This window comes from Lichenostomus cassidix, chromosome 3, assembly GCF_008360975.1.
Source record: "Lichenostomus cassidix isolate B80296 chromosome 3, HeHo_3.0, whole genome shotgun sequence".
Classification (NCBI taxonomy): domain Eukaryota; kingdom Metazoa; phylum Chordata; class Aves; order Passeriformes; family Meliphagidae; genus Lichenostomus; species Lichenostomus cassidix.
In genome coordinates this window covers 76,719,633-76,742,135 of record NC_139483.1, presented here as the reverse complement: position 1 = coordinate 76,742,135, position 22,503 = coordinate 76,719,633, and the positions used below count along the sequence as shown (strand labels likewise).

General features: G+C 36.4%; 1 protein-coding gene across 1 annotated transcript in view; it reads right to left on the bottom strand.

Moving 5' to 3' along the window:
* Positions 1-22,503, bottom strand: part of RNGTT (RNA guanylyltransferase and 5'-phosphatase) — a 168,778-nt gene that overhangs the window by 79,017 nt on the left and 67,258 nt on the right. Inside the window, exon 12 of the mRNA XM_085056366.1 lies at positions 8,685-8,753. Coding sequence (XP_084912492.1) covers positions 8,685-8,753 — 69 coding nt within the window. The remainder of the gene's footprint in view (positions 1-8,684; positions 8,754-22,503) is intronic.

Here is a 22,503-nt window from a genome sequence, read left to right as displayed (position 1 = left end):
TTCTGTTGTACCTCTTCAATAAAGAATACTATTCCATAGGAACCTCTGAGCTTTGCAAAGTACTGTTCTGTACAGTACCATGAACATGATTATTTTAAATGTGCAGTCATCAATATACAGTTACCTTCAAAGATTTATCTAATAATACTTGCCAGCACCTAATAAAAATATTTTATCATTAAAAAATTAAGTTCCCCTTTGGTGATATTTATGTGTTTTCAAAATTGCTGTTTTTAAGAAACGTGACTCACTAAACAGTTAAAATTATTAATAACAGGGTAATGTACAATAAATCATCCTGCTTTTAAAGAAAGTGTCTTTAAATGTTTTGACCATCCAGATACCACAAAGCATGTGCTGATAATACTCTGAAAGTCACCCTGTGTTCTCACATCTCAGGTATATACATCATTTTCCTGAAATGCTGGGCTACTTCTTACACTAAACAGCAGGGTGGAGATCTAGCTAAATATTCGGTTTATCCTGATTACCACTATTTTTGTTTTATTGCTGTGTTCTTGCCTAATAAAAAATATGAACATTTGATTAAGGATCTTCATGAAAACTTGAAAGGTTTGTTGGCTGTCTTGTTCTGCCATGTACAGAAAACAGAACCGGGAGAAAACAATCACAACAACATAGTTCTTCCAGATATTTTGCTAAATCTTTTCAGTTTTACAGAAAGAGTACAGAGACATCATATATGAGGTACTCTGTTTATGGGTATCTACTCTGGAATCTCAAGAAAATAGAGTGTTGACAAAATACTTTCTAGTATATTGTCCAATTTCCAAGTTATTCTTGATCTACCAGCTTCTCAGTCCTAGAGGGATTGCTGTAAAATTCAGCATGAGTCAGAACACTGCCATGAAGACAAGTGACCACTTCATTAGCCTATGTTAAGCATCAAGAGCTGAATCAACTACTCAGATGATTCAGTAAAGAGTTCTCACTGATTCAAATCAAAAACTATCTTGGATTTCCCTATCCAGCCATAGAGAGATTTTTTTTTTTCCAAAACTGATCCACAACACATATAAATGAATGTAATTTTTGGAATACAGACCTACTCTTTTGAAAGCAGGTATGTTTTGCAGAAGCTGAACAATTGTGTTGGTATTCTCACCTGAAATCACATTTATTGTATATATGCCTAACATTTACCTGTTTATTTCAGTTAGAGGTACATGCAACCTGACATAGAAGCATGACAGCAAGTACACTCCACAAGCTCCCTGACATCCAGCTTTGAGACAAGGAAAGTATGAAAAAATCATTTTTAAAACCCTTTATGAATGATGATTCTACATCTTTATCTTCCCAGCATTTAAAACATTAGCAGGCAGAGAAAGTGGTTTTTTTTCCATTCCCTAAACAATACATGCACAGGCATCACCATATTAATGTCAACTGACAATCCCAAGGATGACTAGTACACATAATGCAAGCAAGATCGTTCCTGCTGCCACTGGCAGGCAGAATGATTAAACTGCACAACACAAGTTCAAGAACCTATTTAGATAGCACCCATAAATGCAGCTCAATGCCTGAGAAATCAGAGACTGTCAGGCAGTATAGGTCATTAACAAGCAAATGAGACAACATACCAATTAGAACCAACACTCTCCTTAGGTAATCAGACTCAAGGCACTGACATCCATTCAGACTGACATACTAAGGAGGACAGGTTAAACAGTTCTGGCAAATAGCAAATACCTTTCAATCTAAATGCACTAGAGGACCAACAGCAGAAAGTTAAAGAAAAACTTTTGCTACACCCCAACCTTACTATATTTAGAGCTAAAAATGACTCATAAAGGGAAAGTGTGGGGGAGTGGCCATGTTTTTTTCAACTCTGGATGCTAGGAGTTTGCGTCTCTAAGAAAAGTAGAAATTTCCTGGGGTGTGAATTATCTCAGGTTCTTGAAAAGTAAGCGGAAATCATAAAAATCTGCTATGTTCAAAAATCATAGTACTTGTATCTAGGAATCTAACCATTTAATTAAATGAGATGTAATTAATTTAATTAGACTTTTCTTACTGGTGTTTAGGTTAGCATTTCTTAATTTTCTAGCTTTCAGATTTTTAAAAAAAAAGTAGGAAACAAATCACCTCAAGCAAGCAAAGACAAACTTGAACTGGTATAAAATATTTACTTGTATAGTCACAGAAAACCCCTCAAAGGAATACTGTGTATTGCTAATATATTTGGGTATGTTTGTCAAGCATATGAAAAAATTGTATATTTGAGATCGGGATAGCTACTTAAGACATGAATTGCAAGAACATTGCCATGGAAATTGAATATAACAACTATTCATAGGCAGAAAAGAGTTGCAAAGCTCAGTGGCATTTCAGGAGATTGACAGCAAGTTCTCTGTTAAAGGAAACCCTACAACTGCACAAAAAGTGCACACTGACGTGACAACAGCATCCCCTGACTAGTAACAGATTCAGTCAAAAACATTCCTCTTACAGAAGAAATCACATTTAGCAAAGAGATATTCTAAAGATACAAGAAAGGTTTTAAAAGTGTGGATAAAACCAAAGACTGATGAAAATTATTCTCTCCAGATTCTCCTTCCTTCTCCAGCAAACTCTAGAGAAAAAAAAAAAAAAAGTCATGTGGTCCTAGCATCTGTGTTAACAAATTAAGGTGTTGGTTTGTTTTCCCAGTGATAAGATGTGTGGGAACAGTTCAAAGCTGTGCCAGGGAGTTTTAGACTGGACATCAGGAAGCATTTCTGTACTAAAGAGGATGGTGAAACATAGAACAGGCTTCCTAGAGAGGTAGTCAATGCCCTAGAGCTCTCAGTGTATAACAGGCATTTGGTCAATGTGCTTAATAATATGCTTAAATTTTTGGTCAGCCCTGAACTGGTCAGGCAGTTGGACTAGATGATCATTGTAGGTCCCTTCCAAATGAAATAGTCTATGCCATTTTATTCTATTTCATTGCCTCCAAATCTTACATGAATCACTACAAAATTAGAAAGCTAAATCCAGAAACATGTATTTTTTAGAAGCAAAAATCTATGCTATTATATGATTCTTCCCAAGCCTTTATATATCAGCTTTGGTATTGAGACTATATCTGAGTCTGTCTGAGGCCATTACTTGCTATTGCAATAGAAATACGTAACAGTAATTGTTGTTCCATCACTGATAAACAGGATGTCTGAGTTTTAGAAATAAGCCAGCAAGTGACTAGGCCTATTATTAAAAATTTACACACCATTTGATAAAATATATACTGTGAAGAAAAGGCTTTCCAATTATATAGGATTATTTAGGACAAACTGGCACTGCTTAATGAAACAAATCATGGAGATATTTTATTTGGTGGTATCTTTTAGAGATATTTTATTCAGTTTTAACTTCAGTGATTTTGGATGAACTTTCATAATGACAGAAAATAACACAGCCTATTATACAATGGGAATAGCACAAATAATTAACAGGCAACCAAGCATTTCAGATCACCACTAAGTCTGCCAAGGAAAGGGAAGAAAGATATAGTAATAACTCATGCAATGTTATTCAGTTACAAAAACCTGCTCATTATTCTTTCATTTTAGAGGCTAAGCTTTGCATTAGTATTCAGTATGGAGAGTTATGTGTTAAATAATTCAGCTGTTCTTTAAAATAACATTTATCTTAGAAGAACAGAGCTCAGCAGCTGCCCTTCGTCCTTCCCTGTAAAAATCCCAATTCCACACAACTGGACTTTAATTCTCATCCGAAATAAGAGCACAGAGGAGTACCAAACAGAAATCAGTCTCAGCTCAGCAGGCAAACACAAAACAGAAGATTATAAATTGCGATACAAGCTTTCCACAGATGCCCAAAAGCTGTCCTTAGGTCTTCCTAACTGATGGCCAGTGAGTCTTCACTTAGTTCACCAAAATAAGAAAATAATTCCTACATCCTTTCCCCAAGCAAAAGAAAAGTAATAGTTTTAGTCAGCAAGAAAGCTGGTTATTAGGAGATTACTAGCACAAAAATCAGACAGTCTGAGATACCTAGCAAAGGTACGATTTATAAGGTAGACAAGAAAAGTAATTTCACTGATGAGTGGGCACAGCCCAGAGAGCTGATTCTGCCATCAGAAGAGGCCATTTCTGAGATTTTCATAAAAAACATACAGGCTGGTAAACTGCAAGTGTTCTAAAACAAATTTAAGAAGTTTGCTGTTTTGAAGTAACCTTTCAAAAAAGGGACTGAAAGCTTCCAATCTTTACACAAGCATTCAGAATATGTAAATAAGGCATGTGGCTTTTACCTTTTAACTAACTCAGTCATTGTCTGGGGCATAATCCCAGGGTGAGATACCTGTCCATGAAATTTCCTGCTGCTCTGTTTCTCTTCTAGCACTTACCTTCAGGCCCTGCTCTGCCAACCTGTTACAGGTAGAGGAACCAGAAAGTTGATCAGACGGAATAGAGCTGATTTAGGCATATGGGAGTTAGAGTGGCAGGATCTTAAATGGATAGAAGATGATGGAGGGAAAAGAACTGTTAGGGAGAAGCGACATAGAACGGTAATCAAAAGGAATGGGGAAATGGGCTGCAGGATAAAGAGAATGCATGAAGAGAAAATGAGTAATGGAAAAGAGTATGAAGGGAAGAAGAGAAACAGTAGTAAGAAAACATTTGTCTCTTGGGATGGAGCTGTTAAGAGTATGATATGTTAATGCAGGAATTGCATAAGAACCACACATCACATCAAATTACCTACTAAGCACTCTTAAATCATAAACGAGGCAAAAACGTCCATCACTTCCACTAAACATGCTCTTCTCATGATCTATGAAAACTTTTAGGCTGAGAAGGAAGGAAAGGGCAAGAAGATGGGATGCCTCAGCCATTGTCTTTCAAGTGTCACTGTGAAATCAAAGCCTTTGTATATCCCAGGCAAAAAACAATATAAAGTAACTCAAGTAACTGGTGAATTAGTTAGGAATAATAATGTTCAGTTAGTATCATCTTGCAAAGTAAACTAACATTCACAGGCAGGAAACAATCTCCTTACTCTTTAATGTTGTTTCTACCATCATCAGTCACAGTGCAAAATAATTTCTGCTTCAATACAAGAACCTTGCTATTCATACTATGAGTTTAGATAGGAATACTAACAGAAGAAAACAAACCCTCTCACATCTAACTGAAACCCTAGATTCAGTAGTAAAACCTTTTCACAAAACCCTTTTCATTAAAGCATACCAATTTCTCAAAACTGGACTAATACAGGAATGACACCAAATCTCTTCAAAAAGAAAAGTGAGAAAACCCAGAGCTCTTAGAGGCTAAAAGCATAATTCCCACTCACAGATCATTTGGATATTTTTAGTTTTATTGCAAATCAGAATTAAACCAAATTTCAAAACAACAAAATATTCTTTCTCCATCCATGTTGACTCCCAGTACCAGTGCTGCCGGTAGGTAGTGGGGAATATATCCATATACTCAGATGCCTTTATCTATAAAGATGCCTTTATCTAAGGCCAGACAAAAAGAGGAACATATCTGAGTAAACAGGGGTGGAAGGGAAGGGAAACTGAGAAAAAACTCTCAAACAGTATGAACTAATAAGCTGATCATTCTTTGTATTAAATAGTTAACTTCTGCATTCTGCTTCACCTATCAAAACTAGGGTAAGTGTGGGCAATTCTCCCCAGAGAATTTTCTGTCTGTAAATGTTTACATTCTGTTTAAGCTCCTCTGCTGCCACTTCATCCTCCTTTGTGATTATGCTTCAATTCCTGCCTACATTTGTGTTCTCCTCAAAACACACATTGGACTTCAGGAGCTCCCAAAAGATGTTGTTGAATTTCCCTGATCTTCTAAAACTCAGCATCATTCTGTCTGTTCTTTCTTTCTGCAAGATCAATTATGTCAGTAAAAATGGTTCTTAAGACTTGTTTTCTTCTGGATATGCCATGGTCTCTTCACTTGAGACAAACAGGTTTTGTAAAGTCAACAGTAAAGGTCTCCAAGTCTCACAATAACCAAAGTTCAGGGCTCTACACCCTAATCAACAACAGGGGGTTGTTGTTTTCTCGGTGAAAAGACCTAATACATCATGCATACAACTACAACACAAAAATTATTTCAGTTAGTATTCTCAAAGGTTCATTTATGCACTGTTATACCATTATTCTTGTATTGTTGTTTGTTAATTTATTCTCTCTGCATCAAATGAAATAAAAAAGCAGTATCAACTACCTCTATCAGCTTCATCCTTTTCAGTTAATCAGCTTTAATACTTATTTCCCAGTTAACAGGTCTACAATAATGTCTTTCACTCTAAATATATTACTTATGCTTTCTCAACTAAGGAAGTCATTACACTGAGAAAACTGGACATTGCTTCATCCAGGAAAATCAGTTTAAGACCAAATGCAACACACTTACATTCCATAAATCCAGAAACAGTACTAAAATTTGAACATTAAACTAGGCGAAATAAATATGTTAACGATGAATAACCTTTATAAGCATTTATAAAAAAACCCTATGTTTTAGTTCAGTTATAAATTTTTAGTATGCTATATCAGAAAACACAAGTTCTAGAAACACAAAACATATCAAATATTGATTTCCTGTAACAATCATAGAGACACATTCTTCACTAATTTCACTTCAACTAGAAAAGGTAATTTCAAATTTAGCTGTAGTAACTCCGCTTACCTTAACCTCTAATTTTCAGGGAAGTGTTTCTGAGAAACCTTTACAATTGCTTTAGATTCTAACAATATTCTAAGATAACATCAGGACTTTTTATGACGGTATGAACTTTCTTTATCCTAGCAGTTTTCCTTTAAATTGGAAATAGCTATATATATTTAAAAAAAAAAAAAAGGTATCTGGTCTAATTGCTTAGTTAGCTGATATAGAACTTGAAATAGAGAAGTTTATCTTACTTCCAGATGGGAGTCTCATCACCCCTTGCTAAGATCCACAGTATATGAAATAGACCAGGAAAAATATGTTTCAATATGTTTCAATATGTTTCAACCCCTTGCTAAGATCTACAGTATATGAAATAGACCAGGAAAAATACGTTTCAACTGGAAAAGTGTACAAACATATTTTCCACCATTAACTGGAAGGGTAGAAATATCTGTCAAATTTGAAATAATTGAAACAATTCCTTGCTTGATTCAGTCAACACAGTGGAGGGAAGGGATGCCATCCAGAAGGGCCTTGACAGGCTTGAGAGCTGGGCCAGTGCAAACATCCAAGCTCAACGAGGCCAAGTGCAAGGTCCTGCACTTGGGTCAGAGCAATCCCAAGCACAAACACAGGCTGGGTGGAGAATGGATCAAGACTGGGCCTGGGGAGAAAGACTTGGGGCTGTTTGTAGACAAAAAGCTCAACATAAGGCTGCAGCGTGCACCTGCAGCTCAGAAAGCCAGTCACACCCTGGTCTGCATCCCAAGAAGCATGGGCAGCAGGGCAAGGGAAGTGATTCTTCCCCTCTGCTCTCATGAGACTCCACCTGGAGTGCTATGTCCAGCTCTGCAACACCCAACATAAGACAGATATGGACTTATTAGAACAAGTCCAGAGAAGGGCCACTGAGATGATCACAGGGCTGGAGCAACTCTCCTGTAAAGACAGCCTGATGGAGTGGGGGATGTTTAACCTGGAGAAGGCTCCAGGGAGACCATACGGCAGCCTTCCAGTATCTAAGAGAGGCCTACGAAAAAGATGGAGAGGGACTTTTGACAAGGGCAAAAGTGATAGTACAAGGTGTAGTATAGTGATAGGACAAGGGAAAATGGCTTAAAATTGAAAGAGAGTGGGTTTAGGGTTAGATATTAGGAAGAAATTCTTTATTATGAGGGTAGTCAGGCATTGAAATAGGTTGTCTGGAAAAGTTATGGGTGCTCATCCCTGGAAGTGTTCAAGGCCTGGCTGAATGCAGTTCTGAACAACGTGCTCTAGTAGAAAGTGTCTCTATCCCCCTCTGGCAGGAGATCGGAATTAGATGATCTTTACAGTCTCTTCCAAGTCAAACCATCCTATGATTTACAAACTAAGAAAAAAGTCAAGATGGATGATGCTACAGTCATGATCTACACCAATATACAATACACACTGCAGTGTATCCACAGTATGATTCAACAGGAGGAGTAATAGAATGGATAAGGCCATGCTATAGACTTCCTTTAAAGCCACCTTTCCTGCTCAAGAACCACTTGCATTATTTTTTCTGGTTGTCTGCAATATTTCTGGTAAGTTCTCCCCAGGCCATTCATATATCTTTACACTGGCAGACATGGCTTAAGAATTTATCATGCTTTAATTGCACTAAAACAACATGAGTCACAAATTTTAATGAAATTTTAATGTGTGAACATCCTTGAAAAAGCAAAATAATATGAGAGCTCAAATCAATGGTTGAAAGATTCACGGAACTCATAGAGTCATAGAAAATTCTTCCTTATTTAGCAGCATATATTCATAGTACATATTCTAAAAAAACATGAGATGAAAACTATCACCACTGATTAGTAAGAAATCACACATACTACAAATGAGATAGCAACCAGTCAGAAATAACATTGCAAGTAATCCTGACCATAACAAAGATTAGGTAGTAGATGGATGAGTGGGGAGGGAGAGTGAGAATTTCATCTGGGACTGAAGGGAGAAAAATCCATTCTTTATGCTACTTACTCCTGTAGGCTGAAATATCAGTCCATCCACTTCATGGCTAACTTCTCTGGCAAAGTTTCCTTCCAGGAGCTGTAGAACAAAAGGGAAAAGAATCTTTTTTCCATAGAGAAATGCACATCAAAGTGGATTATACACTACTACTGCAATCGTTTGCCAGTAAACAGCTTATGTACGGTTTAACGTTAGAGGTTGGGAAATGTCAACGTCAGCAAAGTAGCAGTTTTTACTCAAAGCTAGAAAATGCTTTTGTCCAAAATGAAATGCTTAGAAACCACGATGATCCAATACACTAGAAAATGAAGAAATATCACATCTAATACAGGACACTATGGTCATTTGTGGGCAAATTAAAAAATCCATTTGCCACTTTAATGCACAAGTAGCACTTACTTTAGATTTAACTTATCTCCGGAAAAATACTTGAGGACATCATTTAAAATTCATGTTTGACAGGCTCCCTAACTAGGGCATAAATCAGTAACACAGCTACACAACTGTAAAACAACTCTTTGAATTAATTTGTATCTTGAATATTCTATTTTATGCTTTCAAAGACTGTGAATTCCATATGGAAGTAAATATATCCATCAAGCTCCATTTACCAGAGGGAAAAGACCATCTAATTCAACAAACCACTGAAACCAGCTAGTCAACAGTTATGAGAATTGATGTTATACTTCCATATTAAATTATGACTTGCCTAAGGAAAAGCAAATAACCAAGAATAATTACAACTGAAAAGTAATAGCAAAAATTAGGAGAATTACCAAACTATCTCTTTATTAATTTCAATTTAAGTTTACTGTTGAGATGAAGAATCTGTCCTAAAGTTGTAGGTGCTTTTAGTAATATTTGAAAAAACTTTGACAAGAAAGTAACTACATGGTGATAAAACATAGCAAATACAGAACTCAGTAAATCACAGTCAGTTTTAAAAGCATCATTTTGGCCTGGTCTGCTAATTTTCCACAATTTCCTTTCTAGAGCTCAACTTAATGACCTGCTGACTAAATTATTCAAATGAAGTCAATAAAGTATGAAAGGAGCTGAGAATTAACATTTGTATCCTACTAAGGTACGTACAACTAAAAGCAATGCACTTTGATATTTCATGGATCAAAAGCCTCATGACCAAATACTTCAAACAATAATAATCTAGCATATTTCACTTAAACCTGTAACTGTTTGCACAGAACAACAGATGATTTTGCTATAAAAAGCTACCTTTTTCTCTTACCCGGTCATTAGCCTATTTGTGCCTATAGCTCTAACTAATAAAGCTTTCACTATTCAACTTTTATAAAAAAAAAATAACTGGAAAAAACACACTATGAGAGTATTCTTAAGTGGCAAAATACTTTAAGAATATTTAATTCTGAGTAAGAAACTATGCAACGAAACACTGTTTTTCAGAACAGAAAGCCCATAACTGAAACTTGAAGCTGCACGTTGCTGTTATAACCCGTTGTTATTTTGAAATTTACATCTGAGGTTCACAAGGTAATGCATCTGCTACCACATATCTACACAAAATGACAACAAAATAATCCCAGATTCTTTCATAAATCTATTGCTAGTATCTGTTTCATTAGAGCAATGAGTGCATTGGAAAAATATTTAAACAAATGTCAAAAAGTTTTTAAAAATGGTGGGTTTTTTTAAATTTCTACATAAGCCAAGTCTTCCATGGATCACTTGCAAGATTACTGCGCAGTTCCAAAACTGAATGGCCAGTCATCTGTAATAAAATATGCTTCAAGCATACAAAAATGCACAAAACAGATTTCATTAAATTCAGATACCAAAAATCCTCTAACTGAATAATAATAATGAATAACAATATTTTAAAAATCAAAAAAACCATGAGCAACTTCAAATTGGTTGAGACTATACTTTTTATAAATTTCTAGCTACTTCTTAAAAGGCATTAACCAAAGTGGCAAAGAAAAACCAATCACCTCTGTTTCTGCTTCTGTTTTTGATGTTCTTGAGGGAACTACAATTTGAGGACACAGTTACTTTGGTGTTGGAGCTTACATAACTGAATTATGTATTCTTTCCCAAAATAAAACTTAAGAATATAGAAACAATCTTTAAATTTGGAATACACAGAAAAGCATAAAATAATTATAGTGTAATGTTTGGCCTGCAACTCTTTCTACTCTGGTCTACATGTAGTTTTAGAAAACTACATTAAAGTACTATTACAAGTCAATAAATGGAGAAGAAAATATAAAGATTTCCCATTTCAGAAATATATTTTGATACTTTTCATTCACTACTTAGACAGAATTACAAAATGTAAAGGAATCCATCTCATCAAGCTGCCATGCAGTTTCAGACTCAAACATTCTCAGTTTGGAGGTCCACAGTGTTCTCAGTATGACAGCTCCTCCCAAGTGGCAATTAGATATCAAAGGCAAAAGGATATTAAATCCAGAGCAAGCCTCAACAGATAACTACACTTCTTTGTACTCCCAGTTATTCTGCTTTCATTCTCATTATGCTGCTTTCATTCTCATTAGGTCAATTACATGTATTTAAATGACAATATTCTCTCTAGAAACTAATTTTGACTAGAAAGGATTAGCAATTGGGGGGAGGGAAGGCAGGAAGAAATGTACATTTTCTCTGACTTTATTCCCATAAAAATTTTCTTGAGAATTAAATTATGTAAAGGTTGTCTGTGAACAGCAGAATACATAGACATTGAATATTGCAGACAGTTTGGAATGGCAGGAAAATGAGCAGAAAAGGAATGTTTGACATACAACCATTTTTGACACTAAAGAAGTTCAGTTTTTTCAGTTTATGAACTTCAAATGCAAATATCATGGTTCATCTTTTAAAAAAAACATTGTTCAATGTTCCACACGTTCACATTTCCAATTAACTTGAACAGAATCGCCTTTTTTAATCGGCGCCATGATAAATGGCACACCTGCTTGACTGGGATGACTGCCATGGATCAGATAAAGTGCAATGCATCTCAATGACATTTTATAAAACATGGGTAAATGATGCATGTGAACCAAGTCTTCTGGCATCCAGTTCCTTGTAGCCTCTTGGCATCTATTTCCACCTGAGATCCTCTCTGTTCACTTCCTTCAGCTTCCTCCTTCCCAGTTAACATTGCAATAAGCCATATACTCATATTACAGTTTAGTATTTAAAACTTTTCCTTTCATACTTTTTAACTAAATTTAAAATTATTGCTACATCTAATAGCATTCCTCTAAGCAAAAGATTGGTATAATTGCATGGATTGAGTGGAGCTGTATGACAAGTAACAGGATTTCTCCTTGCTCCTTAACCACTGAGATGAAGAGCAGCAGTATGTCACCAAAAGAGCACTAACTTGCTGAAACTGCTTTTGCTAAAACACTGAACCAGTCAGCAGTTCTTCTGTGGATAATTGAAAATTCACGCTTTAGAGATCTCTCTGTACTTACACCAACAAAAAAATCACTTTGCTCCTTCAGCAGGAAGGAGAGAAAATTTAGGTGCATACAAATTCCATATAACACTAGTAGGTTTTCATTAGTGTTCAGTATTTCTGAGGCAAGACAAATGATTCCATGAGTTTGCAGATATTACATTATTCATAAAATAAGTAAGTCCAGCAGGTACTACTGTGCCTTTTCCTTCCCCTTAGAAAATTTAAAAAAAATCTCATGGAAACACAACACAACGTGAGTTATGCGGATTCCAGAATATAATGATGACTTTGCAAAGTCATACTGACTTTCTACAAAATAATTTTATTAAGGTACTTGCACACACACAATTATTGATCTCCTGTGTCACAATATGCAGATATTGTTAACCATTTTGTCTGCATTTCTGATTCAAAACTGACACTGCTTGTTAGACTCCTGAAATACTTAGGGATACAGAAAAAACTCCCTTTGAATGTTATAATACAAGACAAATACACATCCCTCTTCCTTGCTTTTTCAATTTCAGAACTGCTACATGCTTCACTTCAAGTCAAGCTAGAGCAACTCTGCCTGCAGTCCCTACGCAGTTTTCCAGAGCCTCCTTTCAAATTACTGATCATCTGGACCTGTTCACTCTACAGAGACGGAATATACTTCACTCAAAAGTATTAGTTACAAATAAACAGTAAATTGAATTGCCAGTAAACCAGAATGTGAAACACCTTCAGACATGGGCCTATTGTCATTCCAGCATCTTCACTGGTTTAAGTTTCAGCCCAACTTATAGGACAATCCCTTTCTCCAAGGATGACAGCCCTCACCATCAGCCACAAAGCAATTCTCACATCCTGACAACTGTCGAGTTTTATAAACATGAGCTCATACATCTCTGTAGATAACCTACTACATAAATCTTCATAAATCCCGGGTTTGAATGACATCAGAAATCCCACAGAACGATTTTTATGTTAAGATCAGTTAAAATAATGCAAAAATAGTCTGGCTCAGATTCATCCCAATTACCACATTTCCCAAAAAATAAATCAAGCTGTACCAGGCAACGATGGAGCCATCATCCAAACTACTAACATTCTAAACCCCAGCTTTCAAACTTTACATTTTGAAAAGGAAGCCTCCTGGAAAAGAATTAAGCATGCATTTGGTGCAGTGTAAGCTTCCCTTCAGATGATACACAGGCTGCTGTGCAGTGCTTGAAAATATCAAATGCAGCTTAAAGTCAAGTGAGGGAAGCTGGTCCTCTAAGCTACAGCTGTGGTCTCTGCTCCTTCCTTCTCACCAGAATCTTTCCATTTTCCCCTGTCCCAGAGCATCACATCTTCTTTGGTTTGTTTTGTGTCTAAAAGCAGAGAAGGTAACAAGAACTGAACAGCTGCTTTCAGTCTCAAAGCAAAAAAGCATCAAATAGCATGAGTAACTATGCCAAAGGGGGGAAAAGTTTCATATATTATTTAAAAATAATACCCAGAACCTCAAATTTTCCACAAATAGAAACTGGCTGGTTCACATTTTAACAGAAATAGAGCCCAAAAAAAAGTGTTAAGAGAAGTTTTGACTTTGGTTAATTGACTGAATTACTACAAATATATGGTAAAACTTTCAAAACAGTCTTTAGTGACTCTAGGGAATTCATGGTTTTGGGAATTGAAGGGAGCACACACCTTCTGAAATACAGATTAAAAAAGAGAAAGAAAAAAACTACAACACAACAAAAACATGTCGAACTCAATCCATGCAGACTTTTATCTTTTTCACATTCAGGATACCAATCACCTCATCTAACATTGCATTGCAAGTAAAACAATTGACGTAAACAAACCCAGAGTATATTAACAATCTGGGGGCAGGTGGGAGAGGATTAAAGACACACCTCTGGCAGTTCTACTGCTTCCTACCCTCCCTGCTCCAAAGCAGACATAGCCTGGATCACCATTTCACACTAACTTTTAGACAGCTATGGGGATGAAACCCTCTCCTCTCATGCATATTTAAGCTCCTCTTCAAGTGATATGCTCAAGTGCCAAGTAATTTATTTGGAAAACTGTGCAATCTCAAATTACAGCATGCTGTGATGGAGAACCACAATCTTCATTAAGCTGTCCAATGAAGTATGGCTGTGCAATTAAAAAATTAATTCCTATTTCTCAGCAATTTTTTTCTTCCTTCAGCTTTTCTTCCTTATTCTTCTTTTTAGACTCTGACCAAGACATCTTAGAGGTTGTTTTTAGAAACAAGGTTCACATTTCAAACATTTCACAAGGAAGCAGATGTAACTCTTCAAATATTTCAACGTCTCCTCAGAAGATATCCCACAGATACCTTTTTTTATCAACTGAAACCATTCCATCTAGACTAGATGGAATATTCCAGAAGGGCCACAGCAGTAAGAAAAAATGCACTCCCTGTTCTCTTCCACCGGAGTCTGCTTTCAAGGAGATCTCTGGATATATGAGCACTTGCCAAAGTATTTGACCAGCCAATGGCTCATTACGACTGGCTGCTTGCCTTAAATTAAAGCTCCTTCCAAGTAACTTTGAAGGTTCTGAAATCACCACCCATGGTCTCAGGAGTGCAACTTAACACATGGCCATAAAGTAAAGGTTTCTAACGCAATGTTAACATTTATTTCCCTCACAAAACCACAGGTGATCTCTCATTTATATAATTTCATGTTTTCCCCCAAATGACCTATAAAAATATTGAAAAGCGGATTTTCAATAATTTAACATGACCCGGTTTCCTCTGCATTAGTCTCATTTCCTAATCAAAATATTATATGCTACCTTACATCAAATAAATGAGGTAAGAACAGTATCAGTTGAAGTGTATCTACATCAGGGTAAAGTCCAATTCTGTAATGCATCCTCCATTATTCATTGTATTTAGCTATGTTTATCTAACCAGCAACAAAAGGCAGGAAAGAAAATGCATCATAATAACTGAGAGTATAGCCAAAAAACCATAGCTTATACTAAATATTCTTAAGCTAATATGCTAAGAAAAAATCATGAAGTTACAAAATATTTCCTGACCCATGCCAATGAACTAAAATATGAATAAAGGAAAAGTAGGATCACAAAGTGCAGAAAATAAATTAAATACTGAGCTCTCTATGAAGTAATTGCTGCAAGAAGTTTCCTATGCTAATTAGGAACCAACACATATTGAAGATAACTGCTACGTTTTTAGTAAACCAGTGAAATTATCTACTTTGCCCTAACTGCATAAGGAACACAAAGTATAGACTTCTCACTTGCTCATTACTTAAAAAGAAATTTCATGCTTTTGGGCTGTAAAATCAAGAATATAAAACTGGATGAAAATCCTTTAAAAGAATTTATGCTCAAAGCTCAAATCCTAGCTTTCACACAGCCATCCACTCAAGATGCTAATTCTAGACAAAAACAGAGAAAACCTGCAAAAATTATTTTGTCTATATGCATATATACATCTTGAAAGCACTTGCTGTCAACCAGTAACTAAACAAAAAGAGTGAAAGTAAACTGCAACAGTTCACCTGTTAACCAAAATAACCACTATTTTGAACTGTGTCATCTCTGGCAACAGCTGAATCATATGGTGATGAAAAATATACCAAATGACTGTGTAGACACATGGGAATTTTTTCAGTTGATAAAATTTAAAAATATATACTTTTTATGAAATATTATTTTATGGAAAGCCTTTCAGTTTGTTAATTTACTAGAAGCTCTGAAATCAATCATACTGAAAGACTATAAATAACCTCTTTACCAAGTTAATCATACAGAACATTTTGGCTCAAAAGACATGAAAAACACCTAAATATGGCAATAGATTTGTTCCCTATAAGAATGAAAGCAGATAATGGCAGCATTGTGAGACTGATGTTCACTAATATGATCAAGAGACTAATTATTATCCATTAATCATTTGTAGCATTCAAAACTTGATTAATGTCAGGTCAAGTTTAACATGTGATAGGTTTTATTAGTAATGCTCAGCTATCCCACAGCTTGTCAGTGTACACGAGTGCCATCTGTTAAGGGTAGGAACAGCCAACAGCCACAACAAAAACACGTTGGCTACAACTGGTCACTGAAGTACATTTTAAGAATTCCATAAGGAATACCCTAATAATCTTAAACACACTAGACCAGAATCCAGCACAGACCTGCCAAAGATAGGAAACTTGTAGCCCAAAAAAGTGAGCATGCAAGACATGTTTCTCTCATTTTAAAGCTCAGTCAAAGGTGTGTTTAGAATTACTGAATACTTTACAGTCTGACCAGTTTCTAGCAACAAATACTTTCTTGCAAGAGGAATATGCATAGCTTCCTTTCTACATTCCTCCACAGATCTTTAGCAAGCATTCCTGTACTGACTACACTGCTTTACCCTTTAGAGCAACACTCATGGTATTCAAATACATATGGTCCTAATAGCTCACGTAGCAAAATACTGTTAGAGGATGCTGAATCTGAAATTCATATTCCACAAAAAAGCATTCACTGACAGCCTTCCATTTGATCTAATTACAAATAATGGCAAGAAGAAATCCTTACGTGGGAGGCTCACTTTCTACTTTTGCCAGCACTTTGCAGGTGGTCAGCTTTACCAGAGGTCATCTCTCCCATGTACAGCCCATTATAGCAGGACAGGAAGTCACCTGGGCACTTCCACCAAACCTCCACAAGCTGTGCACTAATAACAGCATGAGCAGCAAGGCTGAAATAACATGAAGTGGCAACAGACAGGTGCATGCACAGAGAGGAAGGAAGGTGACCTAATTCTACCTGGGTTTACTCCGGCAACTACGTACTCTCCTCTGGTCTACAACTTGTTAGAAACTCAGCAGGAGCATTGAGAGAAACATTTATTTGCCTCATAGCTACAACAGCCCTCTCAGATGTATTATAAACATGTTCTCATTTGACTGCCCTCTTGCATTCCAAGTGGATGAAGCTGAAAGGCTGCATATTTAGGCTGCCACCAGCATCTGCAGTCTGTACTTTAGTTCCAAGTGTTCTGTTTCCTGGTGAAGGGTGTGATGTGCAGGGTTCCTAGACGCTTTGATGTAAAAGTCAAATATGCTAAAGATTTGATGCTAGTAGGCCACTGACCAAAAAAACAACAATAAAATTCAAAGAACCACAACTACTGTAGAGTGTCTTTCTCAATCATTTGCCCAAATAATTTCATTGCCAGTGACTGACAAGGGCCTAAGCTACTTGCGACTGGTCATTAGCATTTTAACTAATGACTCCACTCCTCATTATCTTTTAGAACAGTAATTCTGCAGAAAAGTCTTTATGGGAGTCCATATATTTTTTCCAGAAGAGGAATGCAATAGAAATTCCAGTTGATACTCAAGTGATAGGGAATGAGCAACACCTCCAAGCACGAAAGCCAAAGAGATTCATCCCTTCTGCCTGCCACTTGCTTTGTGTCATGATGCACCTCTTAGAAAGAAGCCAAGTTGTTCCACACACTGGACTTTAAGAGCTTTCCCAGTTTCTACTGGAACTGCTTCCAGTTTCACAAGGGAATTTTACCATCTGCTTTTTTCATGGAGAACTTAAGAGAAATCATATATATCATCTTCTTAAAGCTGCTTCTTAAATCTATTCTACTACCCCTCTAAAAGAGTCAAAGAAAAGCCACTTACAGATATTTGAGTGACTGGAAGACACTGTAGTGTGTGATGGATGCAACATAGGATGTTAAGACAGTCTAAGAACTACACTAGCTTGACTTCATTACCCAGCCACATGGGAAAAGAATGCTATTGTGAACAAGAGTAAAATACATTGTGAGGGTGGCAAGGAATCAAGTTTGATGGTTCTAATTTTTTTTAATATCTTTGTGGATTTGCAGCTAATTCATTAACAGCACTCTTCAAATATGCTAATAGCACTAGCTGTATGCCATGTTTCTTAATTATTTGGAGACATTTTAGAAAAACCTAGAGCACGCTACAGTAAGAGCCCCACTGAGCTATCACCCATGTGCTGGTTCTGAGTGAATAACTCCAAAGGTCACGTACCTAATGTATTCAAAAAAATACCCAAGAATAACACAAGCACTATGTGTGTTAATGCTTAATTTGACAGCACATCTGCATTCCTGAATTCAAAATAAGCATGAGGCATTTCTCACTGTCAATCTCTTCTCAAAAACACAATTGAGAAACTGACATAAATTAAGTATGATGTTTTCAAATGCTTCTTTCAAATAAGAGAAATAAGCTGCTTCAAGAAACTTTAATTGACTTTTGCAATAGCTTCAAAATGAGAGAAACACAGGCTCCTCAAAGCTTTGAGGGAATGACCCTGCCAAACAGCAATATTTCATAGTTAGTTTTCCTGATGAAGAAACAGCAATATATTTCATAGCTTGGCCATTTTGTTTATTGTGCTCTTGGCAGTTCCCTGTTTCAACGTGCATTAATTTTTTTTTTCTTTTAGGGATAGGGATGCTGCCCATATCACTCACGCCATGCTCTCCTACCTGGCAGAACACACCCATCTGAGATTACAGTCCTGCTGGAGCCGGAGGAGGTTTAGTAGGTTCCACTAGCAAATGCGTTGACCTATTTACAAATTATCTGCAATCTATGACATTCCTGAATGGATGAAAGATGCTTGGTAAAGTCTGTAATGTCTTCAACTGAGCAAGGCTCTCATCACACTGATGCTTGCAAACTCCTTAATATTCTGTGTTTGACCAAATACTACATTCAATAGTTCTTCTGATGTCAAAAGAAAGAATGGCACCGTGTTGAGTACAGTGGGGCCAAGTACATTTTAATTTGATCTCTCAATGATTTTCCACTGTTACATACTTGATGGGGCTTATCTGTCACCCAAACCTTGTATAAATCTGTTATCCAGCCCTGTGTAAACTGCAACAACATAATCCGGTCTCTGGTTGTCAGGAACATGGAGTGGTCTGTTTTAATTAAATCACATAATTGAGGACTTTGTTTCATTAAGCATTTCTAATAAGACTTGTCAACAAAGACAAAATACAACAAAGACAATAATTCAATTAGACATAAAACTGAAATGCAAGAATACAAAGTTTTCAAGCATTTACTGTTACAATGCCTGATTCAAACTGGGCTAGTATTTTGTACAGGGATTGAAGCAGTGATTTTAACACAAAAATTAAGGTTAAACATTATATTCTGGATGCTTTAAAAAATCTGATTCTTCTGCTATGCAATGGCACTTGAGGGCTTTATTTGCTACAAAGTTGAAATTAAAACTGTAAAGCCATAACAGTAAAATGCTAGAATTTTATTATTTCTTGATTTTAAAGATTAATTTCATACAAGATCTGGTTTTGGGGGTTTTTCTCAAAATTGGGCATATCACAAGAGAAGAAATAGCTAGCAGCAATGTCCTATAGTCTGGCATCATAATAAATTGCTTTAAATTTCACCCCCATCTTTACCATTTTCTTTGTGCTTTTATTCATTTTATCCAAATTAAGCGCCATGTCTCTTGAACGTCATTCCAATACGAGAAGGCTGATGGCTTCCCTGTGGAGCTGCATTGCCAGAAGGCAGTTTGGAAAGTGACAGGCTGTGAAGTGGCACAATGGACAATATTAAACAGTTGCCCCTCAATTAATGAGTGGAGTGACCCACTTAGTCACCACAGCTGAGTCTTCTAACTAATTCAGAAGATATCAAATATACAATTCAATTGCCCAAACTGGCATACCAACTGGTAATTAGGTCCAAACAGATTTACATTTCCCTGGTTTGGTAAAAGACCATAAAACTGAAAGAAGAAATCACCATTAAAGACACTTTTCCTACTTAGAAAAGTATATAATATTTCCACTGCACAAAATACAGAAGAAATAATTTACAAAAATGTTAGAATGTTCAAATCTAATGTCAAAATGCTAACAGCTAAACTGAATATGTACTGTCCTGATGTTTAAACTTACAATGTGCACCAAGTAGAACACTTCATCCATATGCCTCTATTTTTCCACCAGTTTCATTGCTTTCTTTTTCACACTACAGTATGACAAGTCAGAATTTAATTACATATTCCACATCTGAATTATTCTACATTAATTTAATTTGTACCACTAGCAATATCTAACATGGCCCACAAGTTATGAAAATAATCCTTCATGGAAATATTCAAGACTGCTTGTTTTAACTTCAGTAGATCACTTTCTGAAAAATGTGAAATATAAGTAATGTGTGAATAATTTCTTAAAGCAAAAGAAAAAAACTTATTTCTTTCCCTGGCTGAAATTCTTCTGTGCTGAAATATTAAACTTGACCTTCGACATCACAAATAATAATAATCAAAAGCAAGTAGCCTAATCCTCTTGTGCTTACTCTAGGAAATGAACACAGATTCTTGTTCGTGAATGGGTCTCCTTAAGTGACTGCAGCAAAGCAAGGAGGCTGAGAAGTTAGCCACAAGCTGAGTCAGTGTCTTCTCCAGCACCAGTGGAAACCTTTTGGTGTAACTCAAATTTAAGCAAGTAACTGCTGCCTCCCTGTCCCACAGAAAGCAAAGGAACACTCAGAGGCAGCTGGACACCCCACCAGCCCTGGCCTACAAAGCCTCTGCTACTCTCAACCTCCCACTGACAGAAACTATGTTTACCGAACAGAGCACACATCACTGCAGTGCTGCAGCTGGCTGCATGAAATAGCTCCAGTTCAAGCACTGAATTTTAAGTAGCACTAACCTATATTCAGCTCAAGAACTGCAGTTTAGTCACCTATTTCACCTTACAATTTACAAGCTTCTACTTGGGCTGATTGGCTATACTTACTTTTACAATTCATATGGTAAAATAATTTTGAACAATCAGGCTGAAGTACTACATGCTGGGATACAAGACAGCTGCCAAGTGAAGATTTCTAATTCTAGTATAAGCATAGAGTAACATCTTTCCAGCTTCTTATTCAGTCTCTGTTTACTAGGTTCCTCAGGTCAATGATTATTTGTGTTTACAGGAAGAAAAGTCTACCAAAAATAAGATTTAAGTGAAGATAACACCAGCACAAAAGCATCTCAGGGTGGAATAAGGCAATACTGTTTTTACACCATTAAATTTTCCATTCTTGGGGAGATGGAACAGGACAAAGTGAGGAATAATAAGTATAGAATAAATAAAGAAATTAATAATAATAAATATAGAAATAAATAAATAAAGAAATTAAAGGAAAAAGAAACAAAAAGGTAAAGGGGAGATGGGTTAGAAGACAATTAAAAGGTGATGAGATGATAAATAGGCCAAAATCCTGGAATGGAACAGATGGAGTGAGGAATATGAGGTAGGCCAGACACCAAAGAATCGCTGCCAACTCTAGGTCAGGAAATGCAGGATTGAAAGGTGAGCTGATTAAGCAAGTCCTTAAGGCAATGAAAATCAAAACAAAAATAAAGATGGAAGAAACAAGTCTTTTTGGCATTAAAAAACCTCCAGATGGTAACATTCCCTCTCCACTGAGATGCGGAATTCAAGATCTTCAATAAATAGACAGATTATTTGACACTTCTGCTTCTGCCATTGCTGCCATGCAATTCTTCAGTCTTCTGCCCCATGACTGCAAAGCTTTTCCACGCGTTGTCTGTAGGCAACTTGGAGATACAAGACAAAGCTTTGTCATTTTCAGTCAGTTTTGGTTAACAGCTCTCTTGGCAGACACAGATGAGCAATGTCTGTATATTCTGCCCTTTATCAGGGTTCACTCTTTCAGGGCATGCAAATACTAGCTTACACCTGCCTCAGTTGCCTGCAAAATACTCACAATCAATATCATCAATATCAGCACTTACACAATCTCCTGCATCATCACAGCTTCATAGCCACTTAATTTTCCAAAGCAAACCATCTCAACAGGAGCTATACCTTTATTGGTATAAACTCTAAACATTCCAGCTCCCCTAACTACAACAAAAGCAATTTTAAAAAGTAAAAATAAAAGTCAAATTAACCAGGAGAACACAATAAGTCACCTGTCAGTTCATATATTTGACTGAAAACTTTTAAGATCTTAGACCATTTAATCTTCTGGAAGAGATTACTCACCTTTTTTCTAATCCCTCCAGGACAAGCTGTCATTTTAAAACCAGATAATAGTCTAAGAGCTGACAAGTCATTGACATACAGCGTGCTAACATTTGAAAAAGGTTGTTCATTTGACCTGCATCATTGTTTAACCTTTAGCCCTATTGTTCCATTCAGAGTGATGGGCACAATTCTCCATGGGACCACAGACTGCACAAAAAGGAACTTTTTCCCTACTCCTGCTAGACAGCATTTTCATTAGACAATGGACTTTAGTGATGACATCCAGACTGAGACTGTCCACACAAAAAAAGCCTTGCAAGAGA